Here is a 21,688-nt window from a genome sequence, read left to right on the forward strand (position 1 = left end):
GGTCCTGCAAATTGTCCACTGGAGAGACCGGGAAGAAATAACCTTTTGAAAACAGGGTGTGGATTTTTTACCATCTTCCTGGATATTATATCCAGTAGGGGAATAGGGTCGTGGCCCTATTGATTAGTCAGCTGCACAATAACAGGCAGATTGCACAGCACTTCTGTCAGAAGGAGAGAGGGGAAGAGTGATGGAGTTGAATGGCTAAGTCAATTTCCACTGTCGTATTCCACCCTCGCGGTCTCTCTCGTGAGTAATAGTTTTTGTGCTTTCTCATTATGACGATATCTGTTTTGCCTGATGTTTTAAATAGCTCATTTGCCAAGTAGGAAATGAAATGAAATCCAAACTTCATTAAAACAGCTGAACCTATTTCTGAATCGTTAATTACCGTGCGGTTACTCTGGTCTACTCATACAATGAGCTACATTGTTAAGCGTTGCATAAATAGAGAATTTTTTCCACACACTAATTATTATTGTCTTAGACAGAAATTATCTGGCTGGTAATCTGTCTGCTCTGATTTTTTTTAAAAAAAAAGATGTAAATGCTTCAATGTGGGTGAAGCAGACTGTATGTACACACTCTTCTATTGCACAGGTTGGCTGGCAGTAGTCAGATGTTTACTGTATGGGTTGTTAAACATTATAGCGCAATAAAGGGTCACAGACTATCAAGAGAAAAATGACCAACATTTCATACCATAGTCAATCACTCTGGCACATAGAAACAACATCAGAGAAGTGTCAGGAGCATGCATCATTTGATCCATTTTTAGGGTCAGTGGCAAGTACTACTCTTAAATTACAGTACCAGTCAAAAGTTTAGACATACCTGATTAAGATAATGGGAAACATGCATTCAGACATTTTGATCTAAAGACTTATGATTAAATGCTTAAAATTTGTTTTCGAAGACAAATCTAAATGGTGAAATTGATGCCTATGTATGAATTTCATTCGAATTGCATTGCTTTACTGTGCTGTCTACAGTGAGCTTAAACAAAGGCCAGTGTCTGGTTGTGGGAATAGAGTCTCATTGCTTGCTGCCACAGGTGGAGTGATCGCCGGTGACACTGAGTTATCTGCATGGGAGATGAGGGGCCACTCTCCCTGCCTAGCCACAGTGGCCAGACTGATGTATTTAATTTGCTTTGAGAGTGAAAGAAAGTCCATCATAAATCCAGGCGATGAATTATTAAGATCGCAGCTGTCCACGCTGTTGTGACGGGGGCGTGTGCGGTAGCGATTCGCGGCCGGCCGTGCCGCTCTGCATGTATAATGACACGCGGCGAGGTGCTTTTCGGCTGCCAGCTCTCGTCAGAGTAAGCGATGATGACACGGTCCCGTTACCGAGGTGTGGAACTGTCACCAGGGCCGCTGTCCCCAGCTGACTGGCTCTGCGTAGCACTGATCACCTTGAAACTGATGAGAATGACCTCAGGGAGAAATGGCAGCGCCTGCTGATACCTATTTCTGTGTGTGTGCACTTGTACGTGTGTGTGTGTGTGTGTGTGTGTGTGTGAGCGAGCACGTGCGTGCACACGTGTGTGTCTCTGTGTACGTGTGTGTGTGTGTGTGCGCGCGTGCACACGTGTGTGTGTGTGGGTGTGTGTGTGTGTGTGTAGTTGTGTGTATGCATGTGTGCACACGTGTTCACATGCATACATACTGTAGGTGTGCAGTTAGTACTGTATATGTGTAAATGTCTGTGCAGCCATAAATAGTGTGTTTCATATAGTAAATAGGTAGCTGTATTATATACAGTAAATAGTAACTGTAGTAAATGTGCAAGCAAAAAGGAATGCATGTTTGTCTGTATTCATGCTTGCCTGCGCACATGTGTACGTGTTAATGTAAAATGTGTACATGTTTTTATGTGTATGTGAATGCATGCATGCATGCGGGCGTTTGTGTGCATGTATGCACGTATGGGTGGGCATGTGTTTGCATGTGTGTGCCACATCCTATCCTGTCTGCGTGCCAGGGAGATGAATGCCACGCCTGGGATATACCGTTTGACTTTCAGATATTCCCATTCATACCATGTCCCCTTCAGATATAAAGGCAGTTCAACAGTCCATTTCATACACAAGTACTGATAGAATAGAGAAGCCTCCAGGCTGAAGTCTTAATGTTTCTTTACAAATCTAGTAGCTTCACTGTGATGATTCAAATAGTTTAGGGTTATTAATGTTTTATAAAGCCTTAATAACTGGATGTACATCATGAAAAGTGCTGTTGTTTAAAATGTAAATGTGTCGAGGAGGAGGGGTTGCACAGTTCAAATGGTTACTATGCTCTGCTTATAAACAACCTAGCAACAGGACATCTTGTATCTTGCATGAAATCATTTCAACCTGGCAACTGTGGCCTTCTAACTTGATGTTGCATTTAACAACATTTATTAATGCTGGAATAAACATATATATAAACATGTATAATGCTACTATAAATGCTTTATTAAGCATTTACGACATGAATCAACTGGAATCGTCCTTGTGCAGTGGAGCAGAATTGCAGGAGATAGCATGTGCCTCTGCTACAGGGGTGATGCCTCCCCCTCTCCCTTAAAGCCAAAATGACAGGGCAGTCAGCTCCCTTAGCTGGGAACCTTGGCATTTAGCTCTGTGAGCTAATCGCATCTCTTGGTACTGTGTGCATACAGCGGCCGCAGAAGATTGAAGCCCCCAGGATGACCCACGTGCGTTACACTAAGACTGCTAATCCTGCACCTCCCATACGACTGCTGCCACAGTACCATTAAAGGAAGAGCATTGATTACAGAAACAGTGTGATTCGGGTATTCCAAATACCAATCACACATTCAGACTACAGTGCGTATGAGGACAGAGGAGAAAGCGTGGCTTAGGAGAATATGAAAAGAGGAGGAAAAAAAAAGAGCATAAGATGCAGCGAGAGTTGGGGGCCTCTGTGATTGGGCCTGCTGTTTTAGAGCTGGGCTAAATTGCTTTGACATTGGACGGAATTACAGTAAACACCGAGTTTCCATGGCAGTCGTGCTTGCGGTTTCCATAGCAAATCGGCGGGAACCTTGCAGCACGCACCAGAGCGACGTTAACACGCTGCCCGGTACCTCGTGCAGTCAGAAACGAAGGTTGTGCTCACTGCTCAATCCAATGGCAAAGCCAGTACAACATTTATGAATAATAATAATAATAAATAATAAAAAACAAGATTCTGCTAAAAACCGCTTAAGTGAAGCCGTGGCCTTGTTCGGAAATATGTGTATCGCATCCAAAGTACCTCTGGTCATACAAGTGTGTCTGCCTCTTGAGCCTTTTCTTTGCATTTCCTATCAAGGAAAATCTCTGAACTATGGCATCACCCTCTATTTCATACTAAGCCCCTCCCCCTCAATGTCTGCATTATATTTATAAATTCTTGAACGCAAACTGTTCTATGATCATAGAGAGCAGTTATGCTCATCTTCCGAATGGTTTTACGAACAGGCTTGATGTGTTTCCAACTTTGATAGATAACTTGCTCATTATGTGTTTGGTGGGAGTGTCTTAGACAGTTACAGTTTCACTCCTGTGTTTTGATTGGCACACACACACACAGGATTCAATCCTGCAAACCTGGTCAGAAGCATTAACCACTGGGCCCTGCATAATCATTTATAGCACCTTGGGTGTGATGGAGTGTGGGTTCGGCATTCAGTATGACACAAGGGCAAATCGCTGTTAAAGGGAAGATGGAAGACACCCAGCAGACACCTATCACTCTAGCAATAAGACTTTTGCTGACACTGGCTGTTGAAAAGAGTTCTTCCCATGGACACATGGAATAGTAATATGAGCCAAAAATGAGATGGGGGTTCTGCTTACCCCCCCTTACACCAATTTGGGATTTCTCCAAATTGCTTACTCAACTGTAGCAAGCAGCATTTGAATCAGCATTACAAAACAGGAAAGAGGTACCTTCGAATGCATTGTGGGGAACCAGAAGTGTTTCCTCTAGGGTTTTTATATACTGAGAACTTGTAATATTTTAAGCGAGAAGATCGAAATATTTTTTGAGATGGAAAAATGGTAAAATCGGGCAAAAATCATAGACTGTGTCTCAATAAAAAATCAAGATTAAAACAAAAAGCTTATACAGAATAGCTTCAGTTACAATGAGAACAATACGTTGGTCTGATGTAGTGAATATGAGAGCATAAAATTAAGTAATTTTTCTGTTGTCATCATTATACTGATATAATCACTATAAACTCTAAAATCTGGATTTATACTTGGTACAAAGACAATACATAACACAAAAAACTAAATAATATTTCAAATGGCCAAAGTAAAATAGTCATCAGATGATGTCTTGTCTTGCTGTATGTTGTCTTTTTTACTCTGACATTTCCTCCTCTGGGAGGCCCAATTTGGCCTTCCTCAACTTGGCTTTCAGTCTTGATTCAAAGGCAGGTGTTGCTGTGTGCAACTCTGCTCCTCAAAGCTTGTCACAGAGATGCCCTGAGAGTCCGAGCTTTGTTCAAAAGCTTCTAAATAAATGAAATATCCTGAAATGATGTATTAATAACTGCAATTCCATCTTTATAGTCTGAAATTTTGAGTATTGCTCACGGTGTTATGGCCAAAATAGGCCTACATTACATGTGATTATTAATATCTACCTTCTCACCAACTGAATTAAGAATATCATGGCAGAGCCAATCCGACGCATAAGCGAAATAAGCGCCTGCTTAGGGCCCCCGTGGACACCAGAGGACCCCCAAGAGCGCTTGAAATGTCCCACAAGAGAGCTTGAAATATTTATTTATTTATTTTTGTGATATATTATGTCAATGGTAATCATAAAAAACGCAATATTATGTTAACGGGCTGGCTCGCTTATACTATTGGTTTAATCAATTCCCGCTGCCTCTGTCAATGCTGGTCTCACGTTCATGCGCATGCGCACTGTAACGGACGGTAACTGCATTTTGATGCAGCGCACCCCCCTCGGTCATTTCTTCCCTCTCAGGCTCACGTATTGCATTATATGTGTGTGTGAATGAACATGATTTTATTATGTGAACGAAAGTGTTTTGACATCGTTATAAATCCCCCTGCCGACGCATCTATTAGGCTAATGTTGGAGCATAGCCTCGGCAGAACAGTCAACAAATCTGAGTGAACTCTCTGTAGGCCCTATGGTCGTATCAATCCGCCAAATAAGACTTATTTCAGCCAATTAGAGCTTATTCCTCAGTGATAAGCGACCGTGTTTCTGTTACACCTGATAGTCGGAGGGATAAGAGCAACGAGAGCCTACCAGCAGTGAGTAACATTTTAGTGTCTACTAACTAATGTCCAAAATATCGTCACGCTAGGTAAATATTAACGTTACATATTTACCATGTTCACATATCCGTTGAAACGGTCCGTTCACTACCTGTGGGACAGCAGCGCTTCCGAATGACATTGTATGATTTTGTATCAGCTAAATGTTATCGAGCTAATGAGCTAGCGTTAGCTAATGTAACCTGATGTTAGCTAGCAAGTTAGCTCGGCTTGCTAGCTAACGCTCACTGTTATCAAACGCTAAATATAATACTGCATTGTATGGTTTACTAATGGACAAAAATTAATTCAGGAAGTTAAAAGTTTGACTGACTAAAAGTTTTAGAAAAACTGAGTTTGCTGAGGAAAGGGTGGGAGAGAGAGTGGTAGCAGGCAGCGCGTAACACGTCTGTCACACGTCTCTGAAACGGCTAGCTAGCTTGTAACGTTAACCAAACTACCAAACAACCCCATCAGTAATCACAAGCACAGCACTGGCTGGTACTCTGCTTCTTGTCAATGTGATTTCATCTTACAGCACTGGCTAGCCTCATAATTCGACAGCTTTGAAGATTAACGTTACCTATGCAATGTGGTCCAACAGGGTTACTATATGTTGCTATATCAACTTACAGTACTCAGGGTTAGCTAGCTAAGATGGGCTAGCTAACGTCGGTCACCTCGGGGCGCTGTCTTTTTTAACCTTCATGTCCATGACAGAAACATCTTTGCTCACAAGAATGAACTAAGCTACTGATTTTACAGGAATGGTTCAAAATGCCTTAAAAGTGAGTTGGTGGTAAGAAAGAAGGGATGCTTGTTTAGCCTACATTTTTGGTACACAGTAGCCTATTAGAATTACAACTTTTCCTGGGGAAAAAAGTAAAAAAAAAAAAAAAAAAAAACGTAGAAATGTACACCTGTAAAATAAACCCACTCTACTTATGCTTCTGGACCTCAGTTAAAATTTTGCCCTCGCTACAGCCCTACAGTCTGTGCGAATGATCAAGCATTGACAATAGTCAATAGTATTGGCGCGCCGAGGCGGTGAGGGGCCCCCCAAATCAAATTCTGCTTCGGGCCCCATAAAGGCTTGAGCCGGCCCTGATCTCATGATTCATCACTCAGCCAGAGCAGGCAGTTGTTTGCCTGTCTATATTTATGAGGCTTACAGAAGATCCTCGACCAATCAGGGTGCTAGCTAAGCCAGGATGTTAATTTTACAGTGTGAACAAGATTGCCTTGTATTAGCATGTGATTAACCCAGAACCATCAGCTCCGTCAGTTAACTGCGTGAGTGGAATTCACTTGTAAAAGCAATTACACATTAGCCTAATCCTCTTAATGACGCTGAAATAATTAGTGTGAATGTTCAGAGGTAAATGCTTTTGGTATTTAAATCGGTTGTGAAAATTTATATTGCAGTTTTCAAAATATAGCACAACGTGACCTGAGGATCCTTTAAAAACAATTGTATGTTTTGGCTGTAAATGGAACATTGGAAAAAACAATCAGACATTTTCCTATTGATTTGCTAAGCTGGACTCCCTGTTCCAAGGAGATCCACAAAGCTTACATATATTCAGTTTACAAAAGCTGAACACTTACTGAATGAATCGGGACAGCAGCAGCATCCAGTCAGGGACTGGAGCCTGCAACTTCCTGGTTACGCTGTCAGTTCCTTACTGACTACACCCCTGCTGCTCCAGCACACCTCAAAGAAATCTGTTTCCCCACAGATGCGGCATCAAAAGCAGTCCCTCCAGTACGTCTCGGGTTCAGCTGAGACTCGCCCCCGACTTGCCATGTAGTGGCCCTGTCACACTTTCAGACAGACCGCAGCGGCTGGCTCCCAGGGGCCGCCCACAATGCCTTGTTCTGTCGATCGGCTGGCAGGGACACACTCCGGCCCATATTGCATCCCGACGATTTATGGATGTGCTCTCTGAACCTGAAAATCTCAGGGGCCTCAGTGTATGTGTTGTTTTTTTTTTTTGTCTCTCCAGACGGAACCTTATTTATGCTGAAGCGCTTAGCACGTGCCACGGCATTGCTCTGCAGGATACAATAAAGGCCTGTTGATTTGTAGCGACTTAAGTTGTTGGAGCGATGGCTTTTAAAGAACGTTGACGATGATGATGTTGAAGCAAATCAATCAATCAACAGTGGAATTACACCTTTGCAGCTTAATTTCATTTTGTTAAGATGAGCCTTGGCTATTCTGCTGCATTGCCATGAAAGTGATGCGCATAATTACTATAGTCACATACAGGTTAACTGAGCTAAAATGCCCTCCGACAGAGATATTTTTTTCGTTTCTGCATTCAACTCTAAATGGCGTGTAGCTGTGCAATTACGTGTGCAGCGATTGCTTTATAATGCAGGAGCTTTTCTTCCAGCCAGACTTGATGCGCATCGGTTGGGCTGTAATTCCAGAGCTGTGCTGCAGAGTTGGGACTGAGAACGGCCCTGTGCTCTCCTTATTAATTTAAATTCCCACCGGTCTCAAGGCTTTGTGAGTTTACTAGCGATTCAATTGCCTCAACTCCCGAAACAAAGACTTTCAAGACTTAAGACTCTTTTTTTCCCCCTCTCTCTCTTTTCTTTCCAGCACATCTTTATAGATATTACTCCCCCCTTTTGCGCTGTTTGTACTTTCTCGGCTTGGCAGGAGCTGAGGCGCTTCAGAGGAATGCTAATGCGAAGGGGCAAAATCTGCTACCCGCTAACCTTGCTGTCACCTCAGACAGCCTGAACAACGCCACCACCAGCGTCCGATAACTTTGTGAGGAAACGTTTTCCTCCTCTTTGAATTTAGAGGGGCATTAAGGAAGAGAGAGGGAGAGAGAGTTGGAGGGGGTGGGAGGGAGGGGTACAAAAAGGTATAAATAATGGAGTTTCTCCTTCTACAGTATGGCATTTCACATGAGCAAAACGGATCATGGAGCACAGATGACTCTGTGTGGGTCATTGCTGAATTGTGCATCTGTAAGGCAGTCCAATGATGAACATGTGTTGATTAATATGTTGGAATGTGAGGGCTCATGCCTTTTAATTTTTACAGTTAAAAGTTACAAGAGAACAAAGCACAAAACATAAACCAACATACAGTACACTACTTTTGGGTTGCCTGCATCGGTACGTATATACAGTAATCACTATGCCAGCATTATGAAAAGGCACCTTGTTAGACAGTGCTTACCGAATAGAAAGCTTGATATGATTACATACCAGAAAAGCCTTGACCCTGAATGCAATTTCAGAACCTCTTCTTACATAATTCCTGTGTAATAACACAGGTAGAAGACCTTTGTAATGTAATTTTATGCATTAGATGCATGGAATGTGTTCTGTGCTTTTGCCGAGTCTAGATGTGAATCTTCTGAAGAACTAAATGTCCGCATGCTGTTTACTTCTGAAATGGGGTGAGTGCAGCGTGTTGATCTAAGGCCACAGACACTTTCGGAAGACAAGCAATCCCGTCTGAATACCTATCGTGCATCTGAGGACAGTCAGCGATCAGTCACTTTGATTAGTGACAAGAGAAATATATTACATCGATAGAATCAGCAGAAGCAAAGTGCAACTCAAAGAGTGCATAGGAACGTAGGCAAAAAGAATTACGCCACATAAGCGTAACACCAAAGGCACACAGCAGATCGATGCAGTGGCACTCGAGTAGCAGGTCAGGTCAATTTAGATGGGATTGGATTGCGTCTGTGGTGTGTGAGGTATGGGTTTCCCGTGCTAACGGCCTCTTCTCCTCCTGTCCCCCCCCCCTGCAGAGATGTCTGGCACGGGCGCGGACATTTCCCAGGTGCACTGGAAGCAGCAGTGGCTGGAGAACGGGACCCTCTACTTCCACGTGTCCGCCAGCGGGGCGGAGCAGGTGTACCAGGCCACGCCCCCAGCCCCCCGGGAGCCCGTCCACGTCCTGCACGAGCACATGCACCTGCTGCACATCTCCGTTATGGTGAGGGAGCCCCGCCCATCTTAAGCCCCCCCCCCACCATGTCCCTCCCTCACTCTCCCCCAGTCTTCCTCCGAACTATACTGATGAAATCTTATACCCATGCCATGGTCTCATTTTGGGGATTTGCTGCATCATTTTTCTTTTCCTTTCTTTCCTGATTATGTTTTCTCTCGGTGAACAGTGTTGCAAATACTTTGGTATTATCAGATCAGGGTGTTTCTTCTATGCTTTGCAGAAACTTCAGCAGTCCGGTGTAGTATTGTGTTCAAGCCAGATAAAAGATGACTCAGTCCCACATTTATACATATTTTAAAGGCTGCTCATCCTTTAAATAACTACATTGCAAAGCAGGTGAGTAATACTTTTTGTCATTATTCCACTAACAGCATTTTATGTATACCAGAAACATCTCTGAAATTAATTTAAATCAGGTGCAGGGTTTGGTTTGTTTTGTTGTAGATGTCATTTCATTTTCTACTGTACATGAAGACAAATCTTTCCTTATAAGCAACATTGTGGGTTTTATACATTTCTCTAAATTGACTGAACCATAAACATTCATGGCATAAAAGCCATCAGGCATTATTCCTATTAAGGGTCCTAATTGGCTGGCTGTAGGTACGCAGCTTGCACTTTGTACTTAAACATTTGCAGTCAAGAACTCAGTGCTGCTATTCATAGAAACATCACTTTCTGTGGCCTAATTGTGTTAGTAGCTACCAGATGTACTATACGTGCAGATCCTCTCCTAAATGAATGCATGGGGGAAAAAAAGCAAATGCCCAAACGGCAGTCCAGATCCACAGACATGAAATCGCTCCCTTCTGTCAGTATTCTCATCAAAGCTTATTTTTGTCCTCGGGGTGTGTTTTGAATTTGGTTTCCCTTTTCTGTGCACGCACTTTTGATTGACAGCATGCATGTGCACATCTATGAGGTCCTATCAACTGTGAAATGGGAGGAAATTGAAAGAGTAAGGGAAAAAATCTTTAGGATCAGTATATCTGTCTGGCTGAAGGGCCTGAGGCACTCCCTGGCTTCTTGAGTAAGCATTGTTACGCGTAATTCTGTCAGCTCGGTGACAGATTCAACAAGGCTTTCTCTATTTCCTGAGTCCTCGCTCCCTCTCTGCCCCCCCCCCCCCCCCCCCCCCCCATCACATTCCAGCTCTGACCTGATGATCTATGCCGATTGTTTGGCCTTATCATTAAGACATGTGGACTTGGGTTTGAGAATGCACTACCTGAGATGAAGCAACCGCCTCTGTTCCATTTCAGCATGTTTCACTCTGGTCTATGAGAGAACAGGAAGAGTGGTTGTTTGGAACATACAGGCATCCCTCTTGGAGCCACAGATGTTCTATTATGACAAGATATTCGGCTCCTGTATTCATTCAGTCGTCTGTCTTGGAGGTTATTGGTAAAGATATATTCCAGTGCTGCCAGAGTTCCTGTGCTGACTGCAGATGCTCTGTTTTAGACCACGCCCCTTCTAGAATGTTCATAACAAGCCAGCCAATCAGAAACACTTGTAGCTTTGACAATGGCAGAGACAGAATTTTCAGTGTGGAATACAGTGAGTTGACTATCTGGTCCAAATATTTAGAAACCCTGCCGGATCCCTTGACTCTGTGATTGCTTGGTACACTCTGCTGCACCCTTTTCCTCTTGTTCATTTTAAAGCACTTGTTGACCTCAAGTTCCAATTTGATACACAAATTAGATGCTGATTAGATGGCAGAGTGGGGGTGGTTTTTAACAAAACGGCAGTGAGCACGCTCTAACAGGCCTGCCTTCATTCTTCATACAGTATTTATTTACTGTATGTTATAAACACTGATTTCATTGGTCATTTTGTCATCCAAAATCCAAAACTGTGGAAGTGCAAAACAGTAGCTTTAAACATGCTAATTTTTTTCGAGCCCTTGTTGTCATGGTTTCAGTGCTATCGATATGTGTTGAAGAAGAACGAGGTGAAAGAGGCAGATTGGACCACCCCGTTGAGAGTCCTTCAGCTTTGTGTGTGGTGACAGGGAAATAGGCTCGGCTGTGCTTTAGGAGCTGGCGTTTTAAGGATGCGCCACATTGTCCTTTTTTTACTCGAAAATCTGTGTATCCAAGACCTTCTCGTTCCCATATTCCGTGGTTGTGGAAGGGCCAGGGTTATACTGCTGGAGCCAGACATTTACACACTGCAAGTCATGAATCTTTTTAGATAGAGGTTTATAAACAGCTAACCAACTGAGTCTTGACTTTGTTAAATCTTCAAATACATGGATGGAGTTAGTGGGGTCTCGCCTTCTCTCTAACCTAAGAGAAAGAGAGTTATTTACTGCTATGCTACACTGGGGCAGCAGTGTATCATAGGGGTAAGGAGCAGGACTTGTAACCGAAAGGTTACCGGTTCGATTCCTTGCTGGGGCACTGCTGTTGTACCTTTGGGCAAGGTACTTAACTCAGAATCGCCTCAGTAAATGCCCAGCTATCGAAATAGGTAACGTAAAAAATTGTAACCTACGCAAGTCGCTCTGGACAAGAGTGGCAGTAAAGGCAGTAATGTGTCCTTTATGCCCCGCCTCCACACCCATGGTTCGAGATCTCCGCCCGGTCCTGCTCAGCCATGCCAGTCAGGTGCTGTCTGAGGCTGCATTAGCATTCTCCCGCCACTCGGGTTCATTTACAACCTCACGGCTTCCCCTATTTGATTTTTTTTTTTTTTTTTTTTTTTTTTTTTTACAGCAAGTTGCCTGGAGTGCTTTAGGAATCACCGTTGATTCAGCTCTCATCCTCAGCCATGAGCTATCAAACACTCGCATCAGACTGCAGGCCTTTTGTTCTGACTCCCTCTCCGTCTCTCTCTCTCAAAGTCAGACTCAGATTCAGGTTACGCAATAGCAACGCTGACGGTTATACCAATGTACAGACACTGCCTGCCGTATTTATTCATACCCCTGTTTAAATAGGAGGGAAAGTGTGATGCAAAAAACTGTACACATTGAACATTTTTTCTGCTTAAGAGTGTTTTGAGAATGATAGATTTTAATCTTGTTAGCATAATGCAAAGCCAGGGCTCAGATTTATTCACATCTTGAAGTACATTTTAAATATGTATACACACACACACACACACACACAGCATTATATCTTTGTGTATCTCTCTTTGTTGCTTAGAGGTACTTCATGTCCTTTATGCATACCTCAATGGAGGCCGAGTCAAGCCTTTGTCATTACATCTGTCTGTAACAGTATCTTGTAAACACCTTTGTAATGTTATTCGGCATTCTTCAGTTATTCTGCTATTCCAGAATAGCAGTTGAGTGATGGATTATACCTTTAATCGGGTGTGGTTCCATTATTCACCATACCTCAAATGGCAACAATCTATGGCTACAATTAGAGCCCCAACTGTGTGAGCAGCTTCAAGAGCTGCACCCACCTTCTGAAAAGAGCAATGCTTCAGTAGGCAGGAACTGTGATTGGCTCTCAGAGGGGATGTTAAAAAAGAGAGGATAAAGCTGAGGATGGCTCCAGCATCTTCTCGCAGCCAATCATGCGTACTTTAAATTGAAAGGAAGCGGTTGTGATGAAGCTGTCGCTGACAGACACGTCACTCCCCCCCTCCCCCCGTGGCCCAGCCGGGACGGCGGGCACGTGGAATTTTTAACACCTATCCCTTACCGCTTTGCCTCAAACAAAGACGTCGCTGCGGCGGTTTGATCAGGCCCCAGAGAGAGCTGCTCCGCACCCCGTGTTAAACAGAGCCGCCTCGGAAACAGAGAGAGCCAAGGCAATTTTCCTCAGCTCAGAGGACTGTGGAGCTGAACCCCGCCTGAGCTGAAAGTCTTGGGGAGCATGAGAGACGGAACGTGGAACACTCGCAGTAATTCCGTTTGAAAGTTCCGTGGAAGAGGGCCTGATTTACTGTCAGTAATAATGGTTGAGGGAAAAGGTTCGCCAGATGACACATCCCTGGGTTCATGTAAAGGACAGTTTATTTTAAAGACTAAGACTCAATAAAAGCTGGCAGCTCCAAGCCTTCCTTATGTCATAATTCCTCTCTGGAAGATCCTACGCTCAGCTTGCGGCAGATATGCCGCTTGGCGTATTTTGTGGAACTCGGTTTGAATCACCTTTATCAATTAGGCTTTATTTGGCGCAGTTATTGAAGTTGGAGCAGCAGCAGGACTTCTAGTGATGACAAGACATCATCATCATCATCATCGTCAACATCATCATCATTGCCATTGTCAGCATTGCCACCATCAATGCTGTGTAATGCTCTTCTCTTCAAGGAAATGTTTTACCATGCAGTGTGAAACCACCACTGTTTGCATATAGTGTCTGCTAATAGCATAGTTCATGCTCCTCTGGAAGTTTTCAATTCTATTAGCCAGCTCTCTGCTGATTCCCAGTGTTTCATTTTATCAGGAGGTGAGATAACAACGTGGCCTTAAAAAAGTGATCCTCACTATCCTCCATCTTGTCTTTCTTGCAATCACTCTGATAAAACAAAGCACTCACAGCATACCATTATACAGTGTACGAATTACTCACAGGAGACCTCATATAGTCAGGCTGTGCAGTTTGAACTAAAACCAAACCCCATTTGATTTCTTGGGTGGCATTCTCATTTTTACACCTTCCAGATACAACGGGGAATGCAATCAGTCAGATACGTCCGTCAGTTTCGAGAAAATGACCCCTTGTCATGGATGTTTTCAGTGCTACAGGGCCCGGGTCCTGACAGTGCAAATATATTAACCTTTATTTTGCCCTTTCAAGGCCTAAGTCAATAAACATCAAGCCAACAATGAAAGGGCAGCTATATGAATCTCTGAGCATGGAAGATATTCAATTGGTTATTAGTCGATTCTATCTGGCGTTTTTGTTAGAGGGTGACCAACGGGACTTGAGTGTTTACTAGATGACAACTTATGACAATTAAAAAAAGTGGGGTGGGGGGGTGGGGATGAGATAGTGTGGGGGGAGTGTCATTGCTGGCCAGAAAACTCCAAAAGGAAATAAACCTTGCGGCTGTGGCTTGAGTGGCCAGCCACTTCTGCGATTAAGCAACTCAAATACACCTCACCACTCAAGTTCTGGTTCTGCATGTTAATGTCAGGTAACACCGTCTGAGGCGTTTCCTGTGAGTTTCAATGACGGGAAGTGACAGCAGGCAAGACCTCATGTATGTGTACACAACACAATCATGTACAAAGGAGAAAAGACTCTCCTTGCTGACTCTGTCTGTTTAGCGTGACCTTGGAAGGGCTATACTGGCTCTTCAATGACCTTGATGATGCCAGAGAACGATAAGGAAGCAGCTGGAATTTTATCTCACTTCAGTCCGTGAGAAAAATGCTAGTGTCCACCCTGGGGTCAGAGCTGCACGTGGCTACAATGGGTCCAAATCGTTCGATGGCAATTAAAAAGTCATCTTTGATTTATACGCGGCTCACTCTCAGACCCCTGTGCCCTACATAACAGACACACACACACACACCTGCATACATACACGTGCACACACACTCATGCACATGCACTCACGTGTACACACATGCTTACTCACACGCACATGCGTACATACACACACACACGTGTGTGTGTGTGTGTGTGTGTGTGTGTAGACTCTGAAGCTCACACACACACACACACACACACACACCCCTCCACAGCCAAAGATCCGTGGGCGGGTGATTCATTTATCCCGACTGGCAGGAGGAGCATAATGAAGCTGCCCAGGGCATGAACACGTTCAATTACCGGTGAGTTATGTCCACCCACTCCCGACACGGTCACACGGCTTCAGTGCACTCCTGGCCGCTCCGTTTACTTGTCTCGGGTTTAATTGTTTCCACATCTTGCGGTTCCTGTAATTTTACAAATGTGTGTAGTATGTCGGGCTGAATACCAAATAAGTCATAATTAAGACTTATGCGTTTGCCTGCGATCTGGAGGAGATGGTGATTTCGAGCACCAGATTGCATCTTGCGCCGAGTGTGATTAATTCAGTTTCAGACCTAAAATTTCTGTGTTCATGGGGATTTTGTAAGGCAGGAGTTTGTATTTGTGAAATAAAAAAAATATTTTTTGTTTTATGTAACTTAAACTGTGGTTACATCTGTTTTTTTCTTTGAGTAATGGAAACTTAGCTTCCCTACTGTTAAATTAATTTCCCTTCTTTTTTGACTTGCGTTATATTACATTACATTATTGATATTTAGCAGACACTCTTATCCAGACACAGGTGTACATATTGATCATTTATACAGCTGGGCATTTACTGAGGAAATTCTGGGTTAAGTACCTTATCAAAGGGTACAACGGCAGTCCTCCACTAGGGAATCGAACACGCAACCTTTCGGTTATGAGACCTATGCCACGCTGAGTTTTAAAAGACTGCTCCTGAAACCCTGGTACTGTATACCCATCCAAAGGCTTTCCCTGCGTTGACATTTCCATGGCATTACCCCTTGTATTTTTACACTTAATTAAACCTTACATATTCATGAAATAAAGGAAATCTTTAATACTGCATCATCATAATTGTCAGCATAGCAGTCACTAATTCCATGGATCAGTTGGATATTGACAGAAATAAATGTATTAGATCAGAGAGAATGTCATTGGAATGCAGCTTCGTCTCTGAGTCTGAAGAGCGCTTTTTGAAGTAAGTGACACTTGCGCATACAATATTTTTCATTAAATCCAGCAACTGCCAAATGATAATAATGAGCAGTGCTGTGAGACTAATTTGTGAGAGATAATATGTTTTACAGATTGACTATTTTCGCAGTTGTATGTATGCTTAAGCCATTTAATTAAACAAATGTTTTGCCCAAGGGCACGAGGGCATCCTGCCACCCAGGATTTGAACCCATGACCTTCTGGTTTTTTCTGCAGCACAGCTGCCCACACATGTTTGAAAAAAAAAATGAAGCACAGGCTCATGCAGATGAACCTAAAATTGGACCACGGGGAAATCTGGCAGTGTTTCAGCTTTGTCCAGGTCCTTTCTTATTCAGAGGGTTGAGTTTCTTCCTGTGTCACAACTCTGAAGCAGGAGGAGATATGTGGTCCTCCCTGACTGGAGAAAAGAGAGAGGATCATATCTCTACCCTTCTTTATAAAACTGTAATAATTCTCTGCTTGTCAGTAAGAATTATTCTTTAACAGCAACATCTCTTTCCCCAGACTCATCGCATTGTATCACACAGAGGCGGTTAACTCCTCTGCTTTTGTACTAAGCACATTGTCTTGAATATCCAGCCCAGTGTAGGCTCCTTACAGTAGAGATGTCTTGACAGCACCGGTGCATCATGGGAAAAAAGAAAGATATGGCACTTTTGAGTGCTGGGATTACAGCGTGCAGCTGCCGATGAAGTTAGGGGATGGGAGATAAACTCCTTTATGTTTTGTGCCAGACAAAAAAAGGAATTAATCCAAACTCACTGTGTGAAGAATTGGTTATCCATCTTCCTTTCTTTGTCTAATAGCTGATCAGTTTTCACAACTCCTGCAAAGACTTCATTTTCGTAGGCGCTTGCATTTATGGGTGACGCTTTAATGGAGAAACGCAAGCAGACGGCAGTCACCCCTGTAACTGGCAGCGGTGTATTTATAGATTCGATTTTGCAAGCCAAACTGCACTGTAATTGTTTCTCTGGGGAGCGCGAGGGACCACACTGTAGCCGGATGAGATGAAAATGACGCGAGGAGTGACGGTTTGATTTGTCACACACTGCAATTATCACTCGGCGTGGCTGCTTCCGTCACGGACCGAGCAGGAAGATGTGGCGTTCCTGTCCCCTCCGGGATCACATCAAACCGTCCACGATGACGGATCCATGAGGTCTTTGACCGAGGCAATTAGACGGAGGATGAATCATCGTTTAGCAGGGAGCAGGGGCCTTTCCTAGATGGACCGCCCCACCCCCCCCCCAGCTCCCTCCCACTGGCTATTTCTTTCTCTTTTGTTGTGTGACCAGCTTCACTTCAGAGGGGGCGACTCCTTGTGCGTGCGTGTGTGTGTGTGTGTGTGTGTGTGTGTGTGTGTGTGTGTGTGTGTGTGTGTGTGTGAGTGCCTGCATGCCTACATACGTGTTTGCATGTATGTGTGTGCTTGTGAGTATGCGTGGGTGTGTGTGTGTATGCGTGTGCGTGTGTGCGCGCCCTTGTGTTTGAAGACTGGCCCTGTGGGCCTGACATTATTGACCGAGGGAGCCAGTCACACTGGTAGAACATTTACCCATAATAACCACAGCCTGAAAAGAGCAGCTGGCTGTAGCATAGACAGCCGCCTCATGAGACAGAGGAGCGGCAGGCAGATAGATCTCTTTACCCAGCTCACTGCAGGGTTCGTGCCACCATATCCAGAACCATTGTACCACTCCAGCTGTCATACACAAGTCCTAGCACCATAGTATGTATATTTATGTATATTTTACTGTCCCAGTACACTGGCACCACTGGATGGTGTCTTCTGACTGATTCTGATATCAGTGCTTTGGTACCACTGCACTGTATCTTGTACTGGTCCTGGTGCTAGTTATCTTAAGATGGTTCTGGTGACATCGGTACCATACCCAGCCAGTTTTTAACAGAGGTTAGTTCATCTGCATTTATATTGGGTAGATCTATGGAGTACGTAGAGGAGGGGCCAAACTGTGGAGATAGTTTTGACAGTATCAGAGCACCATGAGACTGGGAGATCACTGCTAGTCCCCGGTTCACAGCATGCAGCTACAGATGAAGTTCTGGAATGGGAGATAAGCTTCTTTCATGGCCAAAAAAAGAGATTATTTTCAACCTGCGACGTGAATAATTGTTAATTCAGTTTTCGTCAGATAAGTTATCCATTTTCACGACCACATTTATGCTCACAAGCTCTTGCATTTAAGGTGAAATCTGAACCAAAAAGTTAGTTAACCCTTAAGTCACCCTTTATAAGTAACCCAGGCTTATGTGTGTTATCTGTAAACTGTTAATGATAGTCAGCTTTAGTGAATGTGATTATTAAAGTACTAAATAAAGTCTCCCAGCAGGCTTCTGAATAAATCTTGAATTAATGAAAGATACCACAGTATAGTATGATGCATCTTACATGTTCCCAGTACAGTATGTATAAATAAAGTCTGCCAGTACTAAATAAAATCTCCTATGAGGCTCACGATTTAATCCTGATCTAATTGTTGAATTAATGAAGGCTGCCGTAGTATAGTATGATGCATACTACACAGAATGGTACACCTTGGTACAGCTTCCCAGTTCGGTATGTAGTCGTGGTAAAAACCGACAAGCTCTGACTCCCGATTGGCTCATTCCACTAGGTGCTCATCAAGGTGCTCACAAAGTGAAAGCCGAGCCCCGAGGCCCGGGTTCGAAACTGTATTGTCATCTGATGAGAGTGACCGGGAGCGCACAGCGGCAGAACAGACTGCCTTTTGTTCCTCTAGGGAAAGTTGCGGGCAGGTCACCACCCGAGGGGTGTCGAGTTGGAGCCGGTGAGGTAGCACCTAGCACGTGCGTGCACTGTGTGATCGGCAGTGTGAAAAATAGCTGGGCTTGTGAGAAACTGGATGCGTGCGAGTGAATCGGAGGATAGCAGTCGTCACACTTCAACACTTGCTCTGCAAATGCAGAGGTTGTGCTGGGGAGACAAGTCTAATGTGCGGTTTCGAATTCCATGCATGCTTTTACAAAGGAGGAAAAAGCATGAAAAAGCTAATAGGGTATGATTCACAAAAAAATCTTGACATTAATATTTCAATATAGTCATTATTTTAAAAAATATAGAAAGGATTCTTAAAATATCACATTGTGGTAACTGCAAAAGGTACCACTCATAAAATTGCTATACTTAAGAACTGAGGGATATGTGCCTCATAAAGCTTTAAAAACCGCACTAGAGATCATTAAAAATTGTGTTTAGTACAATATTAAGGTTAATTAAGGTTAGTGGATGTTACTAATTACTGCAAAAGTTGCCAGATTTGATAATTGTGCACAGATTTACAATGTGTACAGTTGAGATTATAGTACACAGCACAGGAACAGTACATATTATAACTGGAATTTTCACTATCCAGAAACCGCAGAATCCTTCTTAACAACATATTTGATAGTATACCATGCACCATGCTGACCTCATTATCTGTTTTGTAGACCTTAGGCAGAACTTCAAAGCAAAGTGATAAGATTTATTTTGAGTCTTAAGTGGCACAGCTTAAGTAGCTGTAGAACAGTCTGGCCTCACAAAAAGAATTGGTATAAACCACTGTGCACATTTCCTACCTTTAATCACAGTTGGCCAATCATTCTCTTGTGCCTTAAACCTTTATTCACACAAACCCATTGTTTTGCCATAATTTGAATCCATAACTGTAACATATCATATCTCCTTAGTGAATTGGCATAACACACACAATTTTGTCCCATTTGGTTCTCTAACTGTGAGCATGGTGAAGCCCTCAAAATCATCATTAATACATCAGCTCTCTTTGCTCCTCGCCCATCGGAGGGCAGTTGCCAGTTATTAATGAGGAGAGACGGACCTATGGGGGAAAGACTGCTATTAAATATTGATAAGCAATTAGTTTGTAAAAAGACAGACCGGTGGAACATAGCACAGTTCCCGCCTATTATATGTGGAGCTAATTCAAAGTGCCACAAATGTCACAAATTGAGAAAAAGTAAAGATTTTTAAATATATATTTATATATGAGTTAGTTCTTATGTCAAGATTTATTTCAAGGTTCTCTGGAAACGACCCCCCATTCACCTCTCCCCACTCTGAACTGACAAATGCAAATCTCAGCTGGTAATTTTCCTTTTTTGCCCAAAAGGCCTTATTTGAATTCCTAGAGCAAAGAACCATCCATATCTGACGTATCTAAGGGGAAAATTAATATTTAACAGGATTTACACCTATTCATTATGTGGAATAAAATATTAAGGGGATCACACTTGAGCGTGAGGGTGTAGGATGTGTGCATCTGTCTCCACTTTGGGGCCATCCAGGCACAGTGTGAGACTTGATGAAATGCGTCTTTCCTCTAGTGTTTAAAAGTGGAGTGTGAAGTGTCTGAATCCTTAATGCTCATTGCACCAGTCAACAAAAGGGAACGGCCAAGAGCGACTAAAGTATCTCACTTCCCACGTGCCAGGGTTGAACCTTCCCGACACAAAACCGACTCAGCAAACAATTCAATCTGTATACTGTGCATGCATACACGGTGTGTGCGTGTGTGTGTGTGTGTGTGTGCGTGCGTGTGCGCGTGTGTATGTGACAGATTACTGGGGATGATGTGTAATGAAAAATTTCTTCATTTACAAATGTACACTGTAGACATATGTTTAAAAATTCAGACCGTCATTATTTTCCATTATATTGTGACACATTGTGCTGACCATTGCAGTCGTTGACCGTGTTTGATAGCTCCGCCCATTCTGGAATCATTTTTGTGGCCTCACCCCCCCGTCACTATTAGGCAATAATGCCTTTCCGTTAACACTGCGGCTCTGGCCACTGCATTTTCCTGTATCCTGCAGTCTTTCGGTAATCCGCTGTGGTCATGCAGCCTGTTGGGTTTAATCCGCTTGACTTCTGATTCAATGACAAGGCCGTGTTTTGTTTTCTTTGAAGTCTCATAATTATGTTTTTGCCAACAGATTTGAATACATCCTTAACTTAGCAACCTTGTCACACAGAGCACAGAACATCAATAGCGAAGTGGATACACAACTGGCAAAGCCTCAAAAAGTGCTCGCCTCCGAAGCAACAATCAGAGCGCTGTTTGGGTTTCAATCGCTTTGTTATTTTCTTTTTTTCTCTCTGAAATATAATATTGTCTCTTTTGTTTTAACTTCAGCCTTTCTACATGAGATGGACTGCCTCAACAGAATGAATGAATAGCCAATGAGAAGCTTTTCACATAAGCATGAGGCGTACTGTTGTGGAGGTTGGTCAGGTTGGCACGATCTTCTCTCCTTTGCACACTATTGAAGAAAATGCCTGAGCATATTTCTTTCTAAACTCACGCTGGATGTCAGCCTTAATCATGCAAGTATCAGAAATCCCACAGCCTCTCACAGACATGTATAACACTTCTCATATTGAAACAGCCAGTTGGGGTCAGATTTACTAAAGGATAGTGTGCGTATTCAGGGTGGTCTCTAAAACACGCAGGGGCTACACTAACCAATCGTAATGAGTCATATTAGGATTAAGAACTGTCTGTGAGGGATAGGAAACATAAGAAGTCATTTCCATTTAAACAAATACAGTTCTTTATATGCATATGCATAACTGTGATGACAGTGCCAAACCCTTGAGTGGATTTTGCTGATTTCACATTGATACCAGGCGATACAGTATTGCAGTCCTCGTGTTTATTTGAAAATTTTTCTGACCTCTGGAAA

At 43.2% G+C, this 21,688-nt stretch overlaps 1 protein-coding gene across 2 annotated transcripts in view; it reads left to right on the forward strand.

The window, feature by feature from the left end:
- LOC118777460 (astrotactin-2-like) overlaps positions 1-21,688 on the forward strand; it is a 286,377-nt gene that overhangs the window by 43,134 nt on the left and 221,555 nt on the right. For both annotated transcript variants that reach the window (XM_036528373.1, XM_036528374.1), the window contains exon 2: positions 9,082-9,269. In XM_036528373.1, coding sequence (XP_036384266.1) covers positions 9,082-9,269 — 188 coding nt within the window. The remainder of the gene's footprint in view (positions 1-9,081; positions 9,270-21,688) is intronic.

The sequence above is a fragment of the Megalops cyprinoides genome, chromosome 5 (assembly GCF_013368585.1).
Source record: "Megalops cyprinoides isolate fMegCyp1 chromosome 5, fMegCyp1.pri, whole genome shotgun sequence".
Classification (NCBI taxonomy): domain Eukaryota; kingdom Metazoa; phylum Chordata; class Actinopteri; order Elopiformes; family Megalopidae; genus Megalops; species Megalops cyprinoides.